Below are 22,871 nucleotides of genomic sequence, written 5' to 3' on the forward strand. Positions count from 1 at the left end.
TTCCTTGTTAAATAGTATAGCCAGATTATTCTCTAGATCACTTTTTGAAAGAGGGACAAGCAAGACTTGTTGCGGACAGCTTATTGCTGATGCAACAGCTCCATGATATACCTACAGATTTAGCCTGTTAGTTCCACGCTCCTCGTGGGACAGCATCCTTATAAGTGCTTTTCTACTAGAAAAACAGGGTTCTGGAACTCAACATGAAATTATTCAAGTAAGTGCCACACTTTTAACCAGTGCTTTTCTTTTAGAAAAACAAGGTGCTGATACTGTGTACCCTTGAGTACCCCTAGAATAAAGCCCAGCTCCTTGTCCTGCTTGAACAGGAATTCCCCAAGTCTTACTGCATTCTAACCCTTGCAGTGGCTTCAGAAATGAAGGGCAGATCATTGCCTGGTACCCAACACGGCAGTTTTGCTAAGTTGTGGAGAAGGTAGGTTGAAGGTTTGCACCTGCACCTTGCTCTCTGCTGTCATGGGAATATTTATTGGTAGCCTGAGAGCAGCACTGATACACAACTTGGCCAGTTGCAGTCTGGATGATGAAAATGACCCCTTGCTGTTTTTCTGAAAGGCAGAGTGTATCACTGCAATGGGAAGAGATTGTCGCCAACTTGTTCATGAAGTTGGAAGTGATGTTTGAAATAGCTATAATGAATCCATACTTGCTGATGGTTAGGCTTCAATAACAGTAAAAATGCCAGAACAGAAAATGCATTGGCTTCTTGGAATGTTCTTTGCCTGAACATTAGCTCAGTTTTGACTTTAGTTCAGTTTTGACGTGAGCAGATAAATGCTTGGGTTGTGTGTTTTTTTAATGCTATGGGTACTGCACATATTGGGATCTGTAAATTATAAGGTATGATTTGACATCTGCAACTCAAAGCCAGCCGTTATGCTGAAGAAAGAACATAATATGTACTCTGTAATTGGCATCTTCATTTTTTCCTTCCTCTATCACTATTTGAAAGGCGTTTCTGATCTACAAAATTTGACTTTATAATTTTGTGAATTTAACTTTTACTTCATCATCTAAGAACGGCAGAAAATGATTCCACACATTATGCTTTCAGTAATTTTGCCTTTAAAGGTAAAAGGTAAAGGTACCCCTGCCCGTACGGGCCAGTCTTGACAGACTCTAGGGTTGTGCGCCCATCTCACTTAAGAGGCCGAGGGCCAGCGCTGTCCGGAGACACTTCCGGGTCACGTGGCCAGCGTGACAAAGCTGCATCTGGCGAGCCAGCGCAGCACACGGAAACGCCGTTTACCTTCCCGCCAGTAAGCGGTCCCTATTTCTCTACTTGCACCCGAGGGTGCTTTCGAACTGCTAGGTTGGCAGGCGCTGGGACCGAGCAACGGGAGCGCACCCCGCCGCAGGGATTCGAACTGCCGACCTTTCGATCGGCAAGCCCTAGGCGCTGAGGCTTTTACCCACAGCGCCACCCGCGTCCCTTTATGGGCTAATAAATATATGTATGTATCTGTATTCTAATCTTGTTCATTCTCATGCTACAGGCATATCTACTCTACAAACCTGTATCAGTTTTTTACTTTCAAAACCTCTCACAAAGAATCTTGGGAATTGTAGTTTGATGAGGTGCTGAGAATTCTTATTAGAGATCAGTCTCTCCCCATGATTCTCTGGAAGGATGTGACTATAAACCAGTTAGGCAAAGCAATCCTACTTGGATAGGGGAGGAAGAGTTATAGGTGGACGATCTGCCCTATCCAAACCTCTGTTTAGTTTGTGCTGGCAGGGCAGAAGGAGGGTGTGGAGGGGCAATTTTCCTTTATTCAAAATCCCGCCTCCATTGGCTGCAGTGCCCAAGGGCTCACCCCAGGGCTGGCATACTTTTCTTCCAGCGCTCTGAAACATCTTCTTTCTGCTGTTGTAACATTGATATCTAAGGTGGGGCAGCCATGGAGGTTTCTGTTGGTCCTCTTGCTCTTCCCACATAATTCCTTCTCTATCCATGAAAAAGGAGATCCACAAAATTCTATGACCTCTGGGACAACTTCCCTAGGACCATAGAATTGTGCCCTTAATTTCCAGTTTAGAGATGCCAATACAGTCTTCGTTTTTGGATTAGAAACACTCAAATGTTAACTTGTCTGATATATTTACCTTATTGGTTTTTATTTTCTTTTTTAACAGGAGTTGCTAAAAGATCCTTTGTATATTGGGTTGAAACATAAACGAATCAGAGGCCAAGCTTATGATGATCTTCTTGACGAATTTATGCAAGCTGTGACTTCCCGGTAATTGATTTTATTTGTGTATTTTACACTGTTGAATGCTTCTGAACTTCATGGTACTCAAGGAGGACTAATTAAGAAGAGATGGCATGTTTTTCTTTTTTGCAATTCTTAAAAACTTTATAAAATGCAGTTCAAGTTCATATATTTATAATGATGAGCTCCCATAAGTTTACTCTTGCAAAATGGCAAAAAGTTGGTGGAGGAAAACATAGCTATTCTTACTATACAATATAAAACACTTAATTTACATTGAAGAAAACCAGAATGAGATGAGGCATTCATTTCTGATGAATTCCATTGCCACAGTGCTGTAGAACATAGGGATCTGTCATTATGTGTAATGGCCAGACCCTGTGCGCTGCACAACCAAATAAGGATCATTTCACATGTTGCCAAGTTCCTGGAAGGCACTATTCTGTAGGGATTTGTGGGCAAACCATACGTAAATCACACGGAGAGATGGTTGTGCATGTGGAGCTTTTCACTGCGTAGAATCAGGGCGTACCTGCTTTAGGGAATTCATGACTGATGAGAGCTTTGCTCACATGTACACACATGAATAAATGAATAAATAAATAAACAAATGTTCAGTCATTACATGTTGCAGGTTCCCTACAAGCTACACAGAAGGCTTGTATAGAGCTTTAAAAAAAACACCAAACATATGATGCATACTTAAGTCTATAGGTGAAGGATTGCTGTTCCAGTGCTATAAAACAATCCTGAACAGCACACAGTTTCAGCAGCTAAAATCAATACTAGAGTTGTGCCATACCCAGGCCCAGACATTTTAGGTATTACTTTGCTCCCCAGCCTCCACCCCAAAGGTAGCAGTTGTTGTTCTAGCTTCTTTCCGTGGGACGGAGGAAGTCAGAAATTTATGCGAGTGATGAGGTTTAGTACTTAGTAACATTACAAGGTGTGTTCTTCCTTGCTAACCTAAAACAAAACAAAACAAAGTCCTTGCCTGGTATTGCAGCTACCCTTGGTTCCTAGAATATGATTTGATTTATTGATATATTACCGTATTTTTCCTTCTACAAGACGCCCCCATGTATAAGACACCACCTATTTTGGGGGAGTCCAATTTAAGAAAATGGGGGGGAGATGGCCCCCACGTATAAGACGCCCCCAAATTTTGGACATTATTTTTTAGGAAGAAAACATAGTCTTATACATGGGAAAATACGGTATATTTCTATGCCACTTTTCATTTGAATGAATCACAAAGCGGCTTAGAGACAATAAATAACAATAACATAATAGAACATCACAAATACAGCACAAATCATATATGATTTAAATCGGGGAATGCCTGTGGAAGAACATTACATCATGAACTCCTCATGAGCATTCCTTTTAACTTAATTGTAATAATAATTGTGCTTCTCTCAGGAATTCCACAAGCAGACTTCCTGGCTGCCTCCATGGATATTCTAGAAAGTGCAGGCAACCAAGGAGGCTTCTGAGTGCCACACAAAGACTGTTTTTTAAAAAGTTAACAAGGAAAAATATACTGTTGATTTGTGTTCATAGACTGATAAAGATTAAAAGAGACACAAAAGCCATTTTGTAGAACTGTTGCCTTTCTCTCACTTTGAGACAGGATTATTAATTTCCATCCTCAACATAGGATAGTATGCCTTCAGCATTGAGTGATATAGACAAATGCTGCTGTCAGGGCCGCCTCAGGTCCCAGCTCACAAGAGACCAACGCCAAGTCCACTTTATTTACAAAAGTCTTTATTGAAGTACATTGTTTGTTCCACAGCCGAGGCGCGCAGCCCCACGTCTGTTACGCTTAGACCGCTGAAGTCCCCTCTGAATCAGTCCCGCCTCTACACCAGTTTAAGAGGCTTGTGCTAGTCCACCTCTTCCTGTCCTTCCTTTTCCGCAGGGTCTTTCTGCCCCCCTGGGTTCCTTCCCTCCTGCTTTCCCCTGACGCTGAGTCCCCAGACGCCTGCTCCCCCCTCCTCCGTGCTTTGGGACCAGGCTCCTCCTCCGGGCTCTCCGCATTTCCGCGTGCCTCCACATTTGAACTTGGCGTGCGTTCGCTACCCCTGACCTTCCTCTTGACAGTTATACTACTCTCTGTACTACTCTCCGCCCCTTCCGGCAGGACGTCTTGCCCCGATCTCCTTCCCCTCTCTGCTTCCTGCTCTGCTCCGTGTGTCACACTGGGAACTCCACCCTCTTCACTCCGTTCCGGCTGGGAAGCCGGCCCCGATCTCCCACTCCCACTCGGGGTTTCCCTGCTGCTCCCCTGCTCCTGACGAGTCCCCCCTGTGGCTCCCCTTGGCCTGACCAGGGGCGCCCCCTTTTGGGAATCCTCCGATTCACTTGAGAGACTCATGGAAGCCCTCAAGTCATTGTCATCCTCCTCCTCCTCGTTCCTGGATTCTTCCCCCTCGCTCTCAGTCTCCTCCCTCATCTGTGCCTCTCTCCCTGAACCCCTGACAGCTGCCCATAGCACAAAGGGCATGTTTAGTTAAAAACCAGATGGCTCAATCAAGCATGCTCCATGGAACATAAAAAGTAAAATAAAATTGCTCATGAGTAGAAATCTTATGATCTTTGGCCTGGAATTCTTACCACATAGTTCATGCTTAACTGAGAGGGTTCAAAAATTTTCAGACAGAAGACCTAAGCTTTACTATGGTTCCACACTGTGGCATTTACTCTGCAGTGGGAAGTAACATCATAAATGGATCACAGTTTCAGTTTCCAATTTTTAAGTATACGATATCTCATTTATTATATCTATTCTTTCATAAAAGCACAAAAGTATACAATATCTCATTTATTATATCTATTATTTCATAAAAGGACAAAAATGCAGAGTTCTTTTAAGCAGGACTGCATAAAATGTAACTATCATATTTTTAACAAAGTTTCTCTGTTTTACTTCCCTTGAATCAAGGCCAAAGTATACATTATATGCAGCCATGTGTATCTTTTCTCCAGCATTTTCTTCTTTTAAACAGAAAACCTCCTGGATGAAAAACAGGGGTTTTCTTTGAAGGGGGGGGGAGTGGGCAAGTGACCAGAAGAAAAAGGGTTAAGAAGCCTCTCCCCTTATGTCCCTCCATGGAGAAACTCACAGCCTTAGAGGCTGGTTTCTGGATTCCAACCCCCACCCCCATTATTGTTATTATTAAAGAAAATGTTGTATAAAAATACACATGGCTGTGTATAACATGTACTTTGGCCTTCAGTTGATATAAGACACACACACTTACTCTCGTACCCTTTTCTTAAATGCGTACTATTCATACGCATGAGACTATATTATAGCTTTAATGTTATTATTCTTTGACACCAATCAGATTTGAGATTTTTACATCTGTTTAGGTGTTCAAATTTTAGTTGTGCTGACATTCCATGCATATAACATGTGCAAAATCATTTTTCCTTAACTTTTATGGGCTCTGATGATCAAAGTGCTGGTTTCCATTCTTTGCAGCGGATCATGTGACATAGGCTTGGCTGTGGATTTAAGTCAAAATAATTAAATTAGTTGATTTAAATGATGCGACTTCTTATGCAAACCATGAGTAAGGGACACTCTGTGCTGGTTGAGCTGTACAACCATTGGCCATAGTAGATCAAACTTCACTGTAGTACTACTTTACCTATCCTACATAACCCCATAAGCCTCATTTCTACAGCAGCAGGTGCCAGTATCCCTTCTTCATGAACTTTTCAGTGATACCTGGCTTCTAGGCTTGATAGCTTTAGTACTACTTAGCTAACCAACTCATTTTGCATGTTGCACACTTGATTTCTTGCAGGCCATTTTTAGTCAACACTATCATTCCTTACCTATTCCTAGTTCTAATGCCATGTTTTGACTTTGGTTAAGCCCAAAAGGCACATGTAAAAATCAAATTTCAAGTGTCAGTGCAAATCCCATGTAAAAGTAATCTTAGGTTATGATCTGTTCACAGGCTCTGAATCTGAGCTTGCAGTGTCTTAAAGGATCCGTAATGTCACAAGATTTAGAATTATCAAAAGTGCAGATCTCTAGGAGAGTTGGGTCATATTTTTTTTCTTGTTAGAAGGTTGCTTTTTATAAATAAATAAATAAATAAATAAATAAATAAATAAATAAATAAATAAGGTTCCACTGCAGGGGAGTGTTTGAATATTTGATTCTCATTAGATGAACAGGTTATTCACCCTTACTTTGTAGCATTCTTCCTCAAAGATAACTGAATTGCTGAAACTTTGCATCTTTCTCCACTGTGCTCTCAAACTGCTGTTTGAATCTCAACTTTGGATTCTTTTCTTCTTTTTGGTTAAGGACAAAACTATTCTATAGGCATATAATTTAAATAAAAAATGTACAGATTTTGGAATGGTGGTTTTGTTTAACATTTCATTAGAATTATTACAGGACTTGCCATTAATTTATTCATTTGGCACAGTCTTTTACTTCAGCAAGGGAATGTATTGGCAAAAAGTCAGCTAAACGTGACTCTTACTGGAAATTGTGAAGGAGTGGTTGGGCCGCACAGCACTTTCAAAAGCAATATTTAAACACTATTAAATTCTAGAGTTCTCTGTTTAATCAGATCTTGGGGCCATTCTGTATTCATGGTTACCACAAGTCCCATGGACTGATTTTTATCCAAGGAAATTATCCTGCAAGTTACTCCTTTGATTATAATCACCATGTGGGAAGAGCCAATTCTCTTGCCTACTTGCATACCTAGCCATCATGAATATGGTGAGACTTCATGAATGGGGTGGAATTCTTCAACAGTAGACGTGCAAGGTTCTAAAGCCGTTCTAAATAAGTTTGGTTTCATATGTACTAGGAGCTGTAAATATACCTCTGTCCATTTCATCTTATACTGATGAAGTTGACTTTTGACTCAGGCTGTAACTACACAAATTACACAGTCAGTCCCACAGGACTGTGTTTTTCCTATTTCAGCAAAGTATTTGCTGTGTGAAATTGGTGTGGTAAAATCACCTCATGACAACAATTTTGCCAGATTAGGTTGGAGGACATTCTGTTGTGAGGATGATGCCTTCCACGGGCTTGATAGCCTTTCTCATGGTATTCCAGGAGAAGGAATTATCATGCCCTTCAGATCCACCCTGCCTATGGCTGTGTTTGATTGTCCCCCCCCCCCCCTTCTCTCATGAAAATCTCTTTATCTCAGCCCTTTCTAATGATCTGTTAGTGTTTCCTGCCCGCCCCCTACTTGTGTCTCCTTCCATCCTCTGCTGTGCCTCTCTCTGTGTTGGGATATCTGGGGTTTTCTCTCTGTCTCCCTTCCCTCACCACTGTGATTTTTCCTGCATGGCTATTGTCCCTATGGCTTCCTTCTTCAGCTTTATACTTGCCAATCTCAGATGGTGTCAGGCAGCAGACTCATGCAGTCTTTCCGTTACCTAGTATTGACAGTGGCGGCATGAATAACCCGCTTCCCCCCAATTCCTTGGGTTTCTTCCACACTAAGGGGGAATTTCCCCAAAAAACTCCAGGGGGAAGAAGGTGTCATCCTCTTCCATTATTACACTATATCAGTTTGGGCTGATGATTCAACACAAGTAGTGCTGCCTGTGACAAAAATGTATGACATTTGTTTTTCATTGCAGCAGCTGTAATATGTCACATTATTATTTCTGACTCTCAGGACTAGGTTTTTCATTTGTGCTCCCTGCTTCTCTCAAAATTATTTGCTGTGCTAGTCTTTATGCATCCTTTAGCAACCAAGCAAGACATTTATCATAAATGAATGACAAGGAACATACATGGCAATTTAGAAAATGGCTAGCACAGCAAAATATATATATACACAGAACATCCCCAAGCTGTATATTATGGGATGAGCAAGCCAAGCAGTTGTGCAATATTTTGTCTTTGACAAATTTAGCTGCATAGTGTGCTTTCCAGCTAGAGTTTTTTTGTGTGTTTTTTTTAAAGTGCAAGCAGATAAGTAGCCATTGACATGTCTAAATAACTGGTGCATTTACACTTAGAGAGTACTAACAGCAGATGACACAGTAATGGGGGTTCATGTGCATTGAATAGTTGTGTGGAACAGGGGTGGGCAGGCTTCAAGTTTATGTTTCAATTTTTTAAAACTAGAACCCCAAGGTTAATGTCCTGGAACCAGGTGCCAAAAGAGTGGCTCAGAGGTGTATATTATACCCTCCAAGTGTCATGTTTTAAGTGGGACATCCCAGATTGACAGAAGCCACCCAGGCTTCTGATCCGAATCTGGGATGTCCTGGATGTCCTGTTTTGGCTCCCATGCTCTGGCTGTGCCAGAGCACGGGACCAAAAGGCAGGCATTTATTGGTTCTGAGCTATGGCAAGAATCCATTGGCTCACACCAGAGTGTGGGACCAAAAACAGGAAAAAACTTAGGTTGACCTTGCCACTCTTCCTCCTTCGTGGTGCCAAAGGAGGAGGCTGTGTCCTCCCCTAGGCTGTGCCAGTTGGTGCAGCGTCTCCTGAGGCAACGGAGACTACAGAGGAGGAGGAGGCTAGTGGACAAAGGTAGGAGGGGGGAGGGAGGGGCAAGTGGGTGAGCAATGAGGTCAGTGGGATGGAGGTATGGTATGTGTAATAGATTATTTGAATCATTGAATTGTACAGTTGGAAGGGACATTGAGGATCACCTGGTCAAACCCCCTGCAATGCAAGAATATGCAGCTGTCCCATATGGGGATCAAGCTTGCAACCTTGGCACCATACATGGTTAGGATGACCTGTGTACATATTCAGCCCAGAAACCGAGTGTTCAGTTTCACATACAAATTATAGTTTGTCCCCTGTTTTCTTTATTCCAGTGGCTTAATTTAGGGAGAAACAAAGCTCTTTTTCTTGTTGCTGTGGTTAAGCAAGTGAGAAGCCCTTTGGTGATATATTGCAAATCACTCTGAGATCTGCTAGTGGGTTTTGACTGATGTTCTGCCTGCCTTGGGTGAAGAAGAGGGAATTGGGGGCAGGAGGATGAAGACAACTATTACAGGTTCTTGGGAAGATGGAATAAAAGATTGGTTTAAATTAAGTTACCAGGCAGCCTTCGCAGTGATGCAGTCTTTCTTCTAATAGGTCAGATAATTACTTGGCTGAGAAAAGATAGCTTGATTTCTGAACTGCAAGAGTTAATTAATTATTTGACTGATTTATTCCCTAACTGTGCTTGGCATCTGTAATATTCATGACACTTTTTAGAAAATCCACACATCATTCCCAGCTTCTGCATTTATAATCACTGTGATTTATGCACAACTGTAAAGTAGATTAGATTGGAAACACTGGAAAATGAACTGTAGTCATCATCATGCCTGCTACACTATATATACTTGGGTAACTGACACTTCATTTGACATCCACTCTGAAGCCAGCTCTAAGTTAAGTCTATAAAAAGCCCACATACTGTCTTTAGCGATTGTGTTTCATAAATAAAGCTTCCTGGTTCCTTAATATGAAGTTGTTTAAATTGAAATAGCACTAAATTTTTAAGGCTCTAGTCCTAAACATGCTTACTAGGGAGTAAATTCCATTGAACTCAGTAGTTCCATTGAACTTACTTGGAGTAAACCTACATAGGAATCCACCAAATACTAGAATTGTGTATGACTGGTGCCCACATATCACAGTACTGTTAAGAAATTAAGTATGGACCTAGTTTTTGATATGTTAACCATCAGAACTTGAAATCAGAATTTGAGGTGGGTTTGCAAACTCTGGTTAATATGGGACCTAGTTAGCACTGACCATGGTGGAGGTTTAATGCTACACAATGCTGCAGGCAGACTAGTAAATTAAGAGAGAATTCAAAGTACACAGCAAATATAGGAGCACTCAATTCCATATACTGCTCCCAGGAGCTTGCCATTTTAAGACGGGCAGTATAATTCTTGCTTCATTTTTTTTTTTTATGTTGTCTTTTCTTAGCATTTTCACTAGTGGCTGCTTAATGCTTTGTCTGTGTGAAATTATTGTGAGTGAACATGAGAACTGAAAGGTGAAGTGGTTCAGTTATATTTTTATTAAAAGCAAATTTGGGTTAAAGAAGGGTTTGTTCAGACTGGGGGCGGGGGAAGCAAATTTGGGCTCCATGACACTGATGCAGAGGTCCTATGTTTCTTCCTTCATAATACCAATAGTTCCATTCAGCAGTTAGAACAATATTGGTGCCTATTATTTAACTGATTTTACCAGAGGGAAATTATGGCTTTGTTTCCTACACAGTATAGTGTATCATCCCCTACATGAAAGCAAAGTATTGCATTAAGTTTTTTAAAAGGAACTTAAGTTAGTATATTTTGGAAATAACAACAGAAATCTCCCTTAACTGCCTGTACTTGTTTTATCACTGATTGATAACTTCAAAGTTAGTAAAGGTAAAGGGACCCCTGACCATTAGGTCCAGTCGTGGCCGACTCTGGGGTTGCGGCGCTCATCTCGCTTTATTAGCCGAGGGAGCCGGCGTACAGCTTCTGGGTCATGTAGCCAGCATGACTAAACCGCTTCTGGCGAACCAGAGCAGTGCACGGAAATGCCGTTTACCTTCCTGCTGGAGCAGTACCTTTTTATCTACTTGCACTTTGATGTCCTTTCGAACTGCTAGGTGAGCATGAGCTGGGACTGAACAACGAGAGCTCACCCTGTTGCGGGGTTTTGAACCGCCGACCTTCTGATCGGCAAGTTAGTAGCCTTTCCCTATTGCCAGTTTTATCATACTTTGAGTGGCAACTGGAAAAGCGAGTAAATATATATAGGGTTTGATCTATACAGATTTTAATAAGAAAGCAAGTTAAGAAATTAAGAGTAGAGGACATATGGAAATACTTCGCAAAGCAAATCCATCTGGAAAAACCAAAATATTCTTTTTAGAAATGAATTGAAGAGTCCTATACAATTTAAACTGCTTCTTTACATTATAATTGCTGTGTCTGTGATCATAGCATTCCTTTTTTTTGTCTAAGTCAGTTATAATAACTTGCATAAGAAAACTGCCAAAGCTCATTCTTTATTACTTATATTCTGAAAAATAAAGTTGTAATTCCATTATTTTAAAGGCTTTTACAAAAAATTTATACAATGCAATTTGTATAAAAGCTACAATTTGAAAAAAGAAAGAGATAGCGACAAATTCAGTTGTTCTCTTGGGCTGCTTTCACTGTCAACAACTTCTCTTTAAGTCCTGATGTGAAAAATTTACAAGGATCCCTGCCCACTGCTCATCTTCCACCAACAATAAATTACACCTAGTGACCCAGCACTTGCAACTGCCCTCCCACAGCATCCCAGTTCATACTTTGAGAAGAACCTAGGCCAGGGGTCACCAGCCTTTTTAGATCCATGGGCACATTTGCGAACTGCAGAAAGGGTCATGGGCACCATATAAACAATGCAATCTAGCACACACTGCAACCTATTCTATATTGGATACAAAACAATGCTTCTTTCAAGCCGAATTTCAGCAGGAGAAGGAAAGGCTGCAAGTGTTAGGGAAGGCCTCTGCAGGTGCAGGTGCGCCTGCAGGCATTGTGTTGGCAACCCCTGACCTCAGCACTAACACCAAATTTCACCATATGTACATGGTTGTAAGAGTCCTGAAATAAAAGCATGCATTAAACTCATGCCCTGCCAATTATTACTTTCATCTTCTCTTGCACTTCCAGCTGTATAGAAAATCCATCTTTTTCTTAGTTGTATAGTGAAAATCAATGTTTATGGAGCTGGTCTTGTCCTTTGACATTTGCTGCTTCCAGTAGCCTTTTCATGGCAGTATTTTGTGTTCCCTTTTATTGTTATTTTATTTTATTGTTATATTCCATCTTTTAATACTAGCTAGTTTCTCCAATACAGCGTACAATCGTTTTAAAATACAAATATGGTCTACTTAGTTAAACTCGTAAACATGCTAGAGAAAGGAGATAGCATGGGAATATATTTATTGAGCAATTAAGGGTTAATGGAATGACAGAATACATGGCAAAGTGTGTTCCTATTCTATGAAATTAGTGATGGCATATTTTGTGGCGGTCTTTTGAGGTTAAAGCACAATAAATTTGTTATCCTACTGGTGGTGGTGCTATGGTCATTTTTAGATTGCATTCCTTATATTACTAGTATACTGAATGTTTGTTGTTGCTTTAGTCCAGGGGTCAGCAAACTTTTTCAGCAGGGGGCTGGTCCACTGTCCCTCAGACCTTGTGTGGGGCTGGACTATATTTTGGAAAAAAACCTGAATGAATTCCTATGCCCCACAAATAAGAGATGCATTTTAAATAAAAGGACACATTCTACTCATGTAAAAGCATGCTGATTCCCAGACCGTCCATGGGCCAGATTTAGAAGGCGATTGGGCCGGATCCGGCCCCCGAGCCTTAGTTTGCCTACCCATGCTTTAGTGTATTCTATTTAATTATCATGTCCAGTGTTTCTTTTCTCCTTGTATTAATATTTTCTGTAAGATTGTTTATATGGATGACAAAAAGCAAATGATACATGAATAAAGAAAAAGGTGCTTTCTCCTATATTAAGTGATTTTATAGGGTCAGGCAGGCCTTGATAGCACTGCAGAATGATTAGTAGGGTGAGATTGGGAGGAAGGGGACACAGCACTTGCTGACATTGCTATTTTTGCTGTATAAAAAGACTCAAGGCTACTTTTTCACTGCAGTGTTTGAAAGTTCCCAACTTATTTTACCGAGCAATACTACAGTCATCATACTGGTAAAGGGTTAGCATCTTCTGGGCTGAAGCCAAACTGACTACTCAGCATTGGACTTTTTTTTTTAAAAAGAGCTTGCCAAGAGACCACAGAAGCTGTAAATTATGGATGGAAAATATTTTTAAAGGACAGTATTTGCAGACTAAATTTACCAAGTGCAGCTGGTTTGCTATATTTTCCAAGTCAGATTTAAAAATATGATCCAGCTGCTTGCATTTTGCAATTAGCTAACATCCCGACATTATGTCAAAAATCCTAAATTGACTTCCTGGCTTACTAGACGCAGGGGACAGTAGGCATTAGCCTGGAGTCAGTGGTAAGTTGAACTTTACAATATTTTGGGAGGAATTCAACATCTCACAAAGTTGCAGCCCCTTAGCAGTGTACAAGTTGCACTAGCGGAATGGCTTATGCAACAAAAGGGCAGGACCCCTGCATGCTTCTTGTGGTTGTGCAACACATTGCTGTAATTTGGATGCTTCCTGTTGCACAGTAAATTTCTGCCAGTGCAAGTGTTGTGCTGAATTTCATATTGCGCAGCTATTGTTCTCAACTTCAAACTGGTAGTCAGGGAACATTGAATCCGGACCTTTGTACGAGAACACAAATGCATAGGTGCCTTCACATGCTCATTTTTGTTTAGTATACAGATCTCATGAGAAACCAGTTGAGATATCTTGTATTGGAATGCCCATTTCTTATTTTAATTAATGTTCTGTTCTAGCAGGGTAACTACGTCATTCCATTAAGCTACTAAGGATTTTTATGGCATACCTTGCCAATCTATTTTCACCCAGTGATGCAAGTTGGTCAGATCTTTTACATGGAACTTGAAGCTCAGAAAGCAAAAGGCAATTCATCTTAACATAATGCAGAGTCAGAATTGTGGGTCATCCAAGATTCCATTTAGACCAATCACCGCACTGACACAGGAACTTGTTGTGCCTATGTACTTCAACTACTAGAATAATACTACATAGACTTGGTCTGCTTCTAGGGAACCATCTGATCAGAAAGCAGGAAGGACCAAATAAGTTGTGCAATGGCTCAAGCATGTCTGCCATTGTTCCTTCCCTTCTCAGTTCCCTACCAGTTCTGCATAGGATTGAGCTTTATTTGAGCTTTCCAAGATCATTCCAGTGGAAAGTGTGCTGCTTAAATACTTGAACACTTGTAATCAAATAATCCAAATGCCAGAAAAAATATAGGCTTTGGTAATATTCTAACTTTGACGTTCTACAGAAGTGATAGGCTACAAATTCAGGGCTTTGCCAAAAGAGACAAATAACAAACAAACAAATAACATTTTACTTAATGAAGTTAAATATTTTCCTTTAATTTGGCTCCAGTATTATAATAAATCAGATTATTTCTGAAAGCCCAATTCAAGATCAAAGCCTTATTGCACACTGAATACCGTTTACTGAATACTATTGTGCACTGAATAGTTTTCTTTTTTCATGGTAACCAGTTTATCTTAAGACTGATTAGCTGTATTTTCTTAATGGCAACAACACAGAACAGCAAGCATATTTAATCATATATATATAAAGTTTCTAATGAACCTTGCAGGTATGAGAAACAGCTTTTCCCAAAATCATGTTGTGATTTCCAAGGGTGAACTTTATTTTGGCTTTCAAATTAATTTTTTTCCATGAGCATTCACCAATGTCTAATGTAAAAGAGAAACATATAAATCAGCCAGTGTGTGTCCTAAATCAACTTTACTTTCAACTTAAATTCTGCAATAGTGACTTTATACATAACCTATAACTTGCCCTTTCATTTGCGAGGTGATATTTGGAAGGGACAAATGGTGGCTTTCACTTAACCTTAGTCAATTAAGTTTGAAACATGATTGCTATTTATATTATAGCCTCAGGAAATGACCAATGAGGGAAGCAGCTTTATTTAATTTGTTTCATTCCATGTCAAGTCTTTGTAATAAATTTAACTTCACTAACTCCAATGAGGTTGGAAATATTACGAGGAGACGAGCAACCATTCCTACCTACATCTACCTCTGACTGGTGCACAAGCAAGGCTGGATTCCAGATCCCTGGTTTTCTGATTGGTACCCAGCTCAAGAACATGCTTCTTCTCATTTTCACCATGTTACAGCATATGTTACATGTGTTGACCTTAACTATACCTTAACTGTGTTGACCTTAACTGACCTTAACTATCCACACTGACATGAACCCAGGTTCCCATCTTTACAAAGGATTAGGGTTAAAAGCATACATTTAAAACACATTCAAAGCACATGACTATCCCCATAGAATCCTGGGTACTGTAGTTTTGTAAAGGAGGTGGAAATTGTAGCTCTGAGAGGAATACTACAGTCCCTAGGTTTGTTAGGGAGAAAGTCATGTGCTTTAAATGTATGCTGTGAATACACCTGCTGTTTGATTGGATAATGTGTTATGTGGCTATAAGGGGTACAGATGTAATGCTGGAATGTGGTGAGGCTTATAAATGAGAGGGGTGGGGAACAGTGGAGGCAGTTTGTGTTCCAGTGTCTACCTCCTATTTTACAGAACTTGACCTCAGTACAGATGCCTTACTTGCCAAGTGGTATAGTTTTCTACCACTGGTGTGCTAGGTTTTTTCCGTCAATGAAAATGTGGCAACCTTCAGCCAATCAAAAAAGTAGCACTAAGTTTCTGTTTCCTAAGAAAATGATTTTTGTTACATATTCCCTGAGAACCTTGTTGGCCCTTCTGGTTTCTGTTCTGCTGGATTACTTTTGGTTTCTGTTATTGGCCTCCCCCTTGGCCCTCAGAAAGGGTTGGGTTCAGCAGCACCCGCAAGCTGCTCACCTGATCACAAAAAGGCACTACAACTCTTTTGTTTATATTATCAGTGTATTTTGAGGGTTTCCAAATCATGTAACATTTGCAGAAGCATAATAATTAGATCAGAATAAGCAGCATAATTCTGAGCTGCCCACTGGCCCAGAAAGGCTTTCCTCCAGGAAAGTGCAGGCACTCTCAATAGAAGTAGTCTCAGAGATCACTCTAAGCCTCTTGTTGACTGGCTGGATGTGCATCTGTTTGTGTACATTGAAAGAAATAGGTTTCAGATTCTCCCCCATGGACACCCATGCGTGGAGAAGGAGCAAAGCTGTCACAATCTTCTCTTTAGCACCCTGAATGTGCACACATTCATGGTAAGCCATGGTTTGACCTAGTGTGTGTGTGTGTGTGTGTGTGTGTGTGTGTGTGTGTACTGAAAAAAATATTTTGAAATAAGTCTTCACTACATAGCAATAAAACAAATTAACTAGGGCTGAACTACAGCAACCACAAAATAAGACAAACCAGGCACAATCATTCAAATTACTTCAGGTTACCATATTTTGAAAAGCAAAACACACTCTACTTGTAACTATGGATCACTATGATGACTCTACCCATGAAACAGAGGACATATGACAACCCTACATGCCAAATGTATTAAATAAACAAGCAAACTTACCCACATTAACCATATGGTAGCTTGGTCATCAGTATTGACAAGTTCTTCCCTTATATTTTTTTCTACTGGAGGCTATGGTGTATGGTGTGTTTCAGCAGCTTTTTCTTTGTGCAAAGGCTGTTGCTCTGTATGTAGGGAACAGAGGCAGAAAGTAAATGGTTCCATAGTCCACCAGTTTAATGGTTAGAAGATAATGGTTACTGTACAATGTGGATGATTTGGCAGTTTGCACATCCAGGACAGGCTGTGTATCTGTGATAAGAGTCAACTTGTTCCCCGTTTGTGGAATTCTATTTCGAGCAAGGTTCACCTGGTGCCTTCATTATATATTTTTAGGCACCAGGAGAAAACATTCTTCTTCAACCAGGCCTTTTCTACAGCCTTTTAAATGTGTCTGTGGATAGGGGGGACATTATTGTTTTGCTGTTTTGTTTTACTTACTTACTTGTTTTTAGCCTGTATTTTATTCTGTGAACCGCCCTGAGATCTTATGATGAAGGGCAGTATATAAATCTAATAATAATAATAATAATAATAATAAGTAGTAGTAGTAGTAGAAGAAGAAGATACTTGTTGATTCAATGCACACATCTGATTGGTGTTACTGATTAGCCACATTTCATGTGATAAACAATAGTGAGTAACCAAGAATTCAACTGTCTTCAGGGTGAATTCTAAATTGATTGCATTGAATTAGCCTTGCTTAGTGCAAAATGCAAAGATCTTCCATTCCATGTGCAAATAAGAGCTGTGGGTGCACGGAAAGGCACTAATCACTGGCACCATGGGGTTAATAAGCGTTTGGCTAAAATAGTTGAAAAGGTTGCTCTCTCAGTTGATATGTTTGTTCAGTTGAGACTTGTTGGCAGATGATTTAAGTAAAGCAACAGAGGCTGTGTCAAATAACTGTATTTCACAGAACACATGGCATGATGAAACTGAACATAGCCTGTGCTCCAAAGAAAACTGCAAAGACTAGCTCTAATTTTAAATGGCTGCTGCCATAGCTTATTCTGCAACAAAAAACAAAAACTGTTTAAAAACATTTGAAGGGTGTGGGCTTTTGTTCAGGTTTTTTGTTTGAGTGGAAGATTCATCCTGAGAAAAGCATGCCTTTTAAGTTGTTAAATACTGCCACTTTTATGTGGGGGGAATGTTGTAATGCTGTAGTGTTCATGAGGAAAATATGTGCTTACATTTAGCTGTTCAATCTCTTCTTAAGGAGTTAGTAGAACTGTGATATATTGGGAGTGGTGCAGTATATACAGAACTTCTATGGTGTCAAGAGATTTTTGGCTATTTGCTGACTGAATAATGTTGTGCATGTATTTTGTGTCTTATCTGTATATGTACACATATAGTTGGGACAATGGAAAATGTGTTTGCTCTTGTTATTGATAGTAATAGGCAGACCCTCTCCTGCGCTATGTTCTGCTTAGAAGTGATCCAGTGGAAAAAATAGCCTAGTGGATGTCTAATGGAGTACATCTAAACTCAATCCATTTTTAAATGAATTAGATTTGAATTGGCAAGGCCCTGGAGATCTCCTCTCACTTGTATAGGTACATGTTTGAGTCGCTTTTTTCCAAAGAATAAAACTTCATATAAAATAATAATCACGGGTCCATTTTCTGTCTTTTTGTATTCTGAACTGTTGTAAATCATGAATAGGGACAACAATGAATTCAGAGTTAGGTACTGAATATAATGATAGAATGACAACACGGCTGTATTTTTCCGCTTAACTCAGTATGATCCCTGAGCCTTTAGATGAAGGCTTTAGATGTCACTGAAGATTTATATACACAATCTCAGTGTGAAGTTTTTTCTTCCCTAGAGAGTGGAAGATTTTGGAACAGTTAAGCATGTCTGGTATGTTGTGGTCTTTAATGTTTCAGTTTGCTCTAACAACTGCTCCCTCCCTACCTGACAAGTAGCACAGAAACTGAACCAAGATGTTACAGCAGGTCCCGGAGGCTGCTTTGATAATAACTTGCATCTTCTCCTCAAACATGAGGAAGTGAAATAGGTGCAAAAAGGAGTTCATTGAAATTTTCTTTTGTTTTTATTCATGGTTAGAACTGACCCTAGAATAATACAGAAGGGGGGGACGGGGACGTAATTGGCTGAATGCAAAGGACTCAGCAAGATGTTATCTTTGTAGTTTATTTTAGAGCAAAGTGATTAATACATTGCATGTGAGAAAGAGAAGGCCAGACATCTTTCCACAGACATCTGTTTATAATTTAAATACTGCAAGATATCTAAAAACACACACTGTATGGTGATTCTGACTCAGATCTGTAGCCACATACCCTGCTGTCCAAAGGATTGCTCCTACGCTATTTTTTTCTTCTTGTATGTTCCCAGTGTCTTGTGTTTTGTTGACAAGTGATTCCCACCCCCATAAAGGCTCCCAATGAAAAAGTGTAATGAAAACCTTGAGAATTTCTGTAGTTCTGCTGTAACTCTTTAATCACGTGACTACACTGGCTAACTTTAAAGTGCCAACGGAACTTTGTGCAGGAGAGTGTGTGTGTGTGTGTGTGTGTGTGTGTGTGTGTATGATAGAGCGTGTGCGTGCGAGAGAGAGAGAGTTGGCCCCTTGAATTGTCAATCATGTAGCCACTTGTATATTCTGTTCCTTTCTTCGGATTTCCTCTTTTTTAGCTACTACAGTGGTACCTCCATTTACAAACTTAATTTGTTCCAGAGGTCCGTTCTTAAGCCGAAACTGTTCTTAAACGTAGGCGTGTTTTCCCTAATGGGGCCTCCTCCGTTCGGATTCCGTTCATCTTCTGGGGCAAAGTTTGCTAGCCGGAACACCTACTTCCGGTTTTCGGAGGTCATTCCCCAAAGTGTTCGTTAACAGGACTGTTCTTAGACCGAGGTACCACTGTATTGTCTAATGACAGATAGTATTATCTCTACATATATACCTCAACAAATACATATTGTAGTAACACTGCTGTACAACTTGCAGGTATAATTGCCCAAGTCAAGTGTTTAAATTTAATCTACATGGTTCAGGGTATTGAAACTGCGCTTATGGAACTGATTTGTTCCCATTGCAATTATTTATCTTCCCTTGAATCTGTAAGTGCTTACTTTGGATATCTCTGAAGGGCTGTTACTTGCAAAATATTACCTCCTCTCTACTGAAATAAATAAAACATTTTTTAGTCAAAACCTATATTTTGAACAGCTTTCAGCTTTATCTCCGCACAGCTTTGTCCAGATGAGATCTAAGACACTAAATCAGTAATACTTTATACAATACAGTAATATTGCAACTGTTATCACATTGTTAAAAATAGGACTGCGAGGGGAAAATGTTAAAACAAGAGTATCTATGAAGTTTAAAATGTTAAAAACAGGGGATCTCAGCTAGAGATTACATTCTTAAATAAGGAATATATATTATGTTACATAGGGTTTTAGCATCCTGAAATAAGGAATGTCCATTATGTACCACAGACTAATACTGGTCAAGAACTAAAAGACATCCCCTTAAAATATGTAACACCTTTAAGAGCCTTCGTTTGCCAGTTGCTTCTTATTTAATGCCAGGATAGTATCCATATAACTTAAACCTAAATAGTTCCATGCACATTGCCAGTTTTGCATCACTTTTAGCTCATATTGTAAGATCTGGTTTCCCCTTATGCCAGCAGGGTTGCAAGGTACAAGGAACATGTTGGCATATGTACATATGTTCTGGGAGCCGGTTGTAATGAAGATTGGTATAATTGTTGGCAAATAGGCTACTCTGGATGGTAAGATATGCCAATGCTGAACTTACTTCTCAACATTTAATTCTATATCAGTTGGTTGCCACTCATCTAATGATCTCTCAAGGATGGAAGGATGCATCTTGTTATTTTGTGGATCTATGGTTTAAAAAGGGGGCGCGGGTGGCGCTGTGGGTTAAACCACAGAGCCTAGGACTTGCTGATCAGAAGGTCGGCGGTTTGAATCCCCGCAACGGGGTGAGCTCCTGTTGCTTGGTCCCTGCTCCTGCCAACCTAGCAGTTTGAAAGCACGTCAAAGTGCAAGTAGATTAATAGGTATCGCTCTGGTGGGAAGGTAAACGGCATTTCCGTGCGCTGCTCTGGTTCGCCAGAAGCGGTTTAGTCATGCTGGCCACATGACCCAGAAGCTGTACACCGGCTCCCTCGGCCAATAAAGCGAGATGAGCGCCGCAACCCCAGAGTCGGTAACGACTGGACCTAATGGTCATGGTCCCTTTACCTTTACCTTTTTATGGTTTAAAAACATCATGTTCATTGCTGTTTCCGAAAAACTAACTCATAAAATATGTGCCTCCAGGGCTGCTGCAGAACCCTCTGACTTTGCTTCTGCTTGGAGTTCCATTTGGTTTATATGAGCAAACAATCTCATGGTTGGCATGTTCCCATTAAATAGGAGTTTATTTGGCAACATTCATGAAGATTTGGTATGTTTGGTACAAATATGAACCTTGTATTTCACTATAGAATATATTTTATGTCACACATTCTTTTTTTAGGCTTTGTATGATTGCTATTTTCTTATCTTGTAATTTTATTCGTCTTGTTTTTATGGCTGTTTTAAAGTACAGATAAGGTGAACCCACAAAATCAGCATTTAGCAGCAATCAGCCCTTTGGAACTTTCTTCTTTGTTAAGGCTCCTTTTAAGGAAAGGGCTGGTCCTGTGATATTTTAAAAAAATAAAGAAAAAAATTAATATCCACATTGCAAAAATCATACCTGCTTTTGCCAAGTATTTAACACTTATGTGGAATGAGAAAGTCAGTGAACAATTTTTATACATCTTACATCTACAGAATTTTTATGGGGCTCTGTAATCTTCTGTTGAGCTCAAAGTTGAGAATGGGGTACCTAGTGAGGCAGCCCCCGGTGCTATTTTGCCGAAAGCCAAGTCAGCTAAGCCACCATCCCTGTCATGTTAAATGAGGATGGGAGTTGACATTTAGGCACATCTCACAGTCCAGGTTTTTAGAAAATTGCTGGTGTGTACTAAAAAAAAAAAAAAAAGGCCCTTGGTTTCTTGGTTTTTAGTTTGCTAGGAAGCATACCAGAGTCTAATAATATCCAGTAATTGTTACTACTTTCATTCAGTTCCAGAAGCAGAGGGATGTTTAAATGCTTTCTAGGTGAAGGCACAACAATTTCAGCAATATAAAATTGGCTCGATTCCTAGTTTTGCATTGAAAAGTAATAAAGCATGAGATACTGAGTGGAATCGTATGTCAGTAAAATTGTTCTACCTGAACAGTGTTGGAAGATTTTCGCATCTACTAGACTGAATGCACTTCCAAGATCTCATTAACTCAATCCCTAGGGACAAGCCTTTCTGGACAGATAGATACAGTTACTACACATCTTTCCAGACCACAGTAGGGAGGAGGCATTTTAATCAAGATGTTTCCTTACTATTGTCTTTGATAATTTGAATCTGTATTTGGAACAGTGGTACATTTTAAGCAGATTAAAATTAGCTAAGGCTGCAACTCTATACACTCTTTCCTGGAAGTAAAGCCCCGCTGGAATGCCCTGGGACTTGCTTCTGAGGGAAAAAATGCATAAGGATTGTACTGTGAATGGCCATTCTGCTTATTGCCTGTAAACAAAGCAAATGAGATGTAGGGGAAATAAATAACTGAATTCATTCACTGGTATCATTGTGAAACTAATCTGAAATTGAGTAAATTATTGCCCATAACAGTATTAAGATTCTGGCGGCAAAGCAGATAGCCTAATTAGCTCAGTAATTGGTTCCCTGAATGGTACTGCTGGAAAGTTCTGAGCTGCCTATAATTCCACCTTTGGAAACAAAGGATATCAAATACTACCATGTTCCGCTCCTTGTGGGGGGTTCGGGAGTGGATCTTTTTGTATTTTTGAAAACAGACAAAGGATAAGAGTATGTTTTCAGTACTTTGGGGGAAAATATATTCTATAAACATTTTGAAATAGAGACGCCCCAGAGATTATCATTTTATTTTATGCAACTGCAGTCATTAACCCTCCTCCTGCCCCATTTTCTTAGCACAAAGGAAAACTAGATGACTGAGATTTCTAAACCTATACTTGAGCCTCAGCATTACATTACTTGATATGGTGAAGTCACACATGCTTGTTTTTAGACACATAATGAAATATTTACTATTATGTATACAAACATTGATTGATTTTATTACTTAAGATATATTATGATTGTATAAAATGAATCCAAGTGCTACACTTTGCAAGCTATGGTAGATATGGCATGGTTTTCTAATTTTAACACATAGTCCATATGTATGTACTTTCTCAGAATGCCTGATATCAATTGTTAGCTTGCTTCAATTAATTCCCAATTTAGTAGGCCTTGTGCAGATGCCACAACCTTCATCAAGAGCTTTTCAAGGCTTC

General features: G+C 39.9%; 3 protein-coding genes across 13 annotated transcripts in view; 1 reads left to right on the forward strand and 2 right to left on the reverse strand.

Moving 5' to 3' along the window:
* Window positions 1–22,871, reverse strand: part of PRSS35 (serine protease 35) — a 151,975-nt gene that overhangs the window by 96,274 nt on the left and 32,830 nt on the right. For 2 of the 6 annotated variants that reach the window (XM_077926186.1, XM_077926187.1), the window contains 2 exons: window positions 16,454–16,578; window positions 5,678–5,747 (listed from right to left, as the gene is read on the reverse strand). The exons of 1 other annotated variant lie outside the window; for it this stretch is intronic. In XM_077926186.1, coding sequence (XP_077782312.1) covers window positions 5,678–5,747; window positions 16,454–16,466 — 83 coding nt within the window. In that variant the 5' untranslated portion in view covers window positions 16,467–16,578. Of the gene's footprint in view, window positions 1–5,677; window positions 5,748–16,453; window positions 16,579–22,871 lie in introns of those variants that run through there. 3 more of the 6 variants (XM_077926188.1, XM_077926192.1, XM_077926191.1) reach the window with 3 other exon arrangements.
* The window catches only part of RWDD2A (RWD domain containing 2A), a 131,345-nt gene that overhangs the window by 65,328 nt on the left and 43,146 nt on the right, over window positions 1–22,871 (reverse strand). For 2 of the 3 annotated variants that reach the window (XM_077926195.1, XM_077926193.1), the window contains exon 4: window positions 5,679–5,747. The exons of the other annotated variant lie outside the window; for it this stretch is intronic. The gene's annotated coding sequence lies outside the window, so the exon portion shown is untranslated. The remainder of the gene's footprint in view (window positions 1–5,678; window positions 5,748–22,871) is intronic. 3 annotated transcript variants of the gene reach the window in all.
* The window catches only part of ME1 (malic enzyme 1), a 119,655-nt gene that overhangs the window by 59,777 nt on the left and 37,007 nt on the right, over window positions 1–22,871 (forward strand). For all 4 annotated transcript variants that reach the window (XM_028722864.2, XM_028722866.2, XM_028722865.2 and 1 more), the window contains one exon: window positions 2,158–2,261. In XM_028722864.2, the coding sequence (XP_028578697.1) occupies window positions 2,158–2,261 (104 nt within the window). The remainder of the gene's footprint in view (window positions 1–2,157; window positions 2,262–22,871) is intronic.

This window comes from Podarcis muralis, chromosome 3, assembly GCF_964188315.1.
Source record: "Podarcis muralis chromosome 3, rPodMur119.hap1.1, whole genome shotgun sequence".
NCBI classification, from domain to species: domain Eukaryota; kingdom Metazoa; phylum Chordata; class Lepidosauria; order Squamata; family Lacertidae; genus Podarcis; species Podarcis muralis.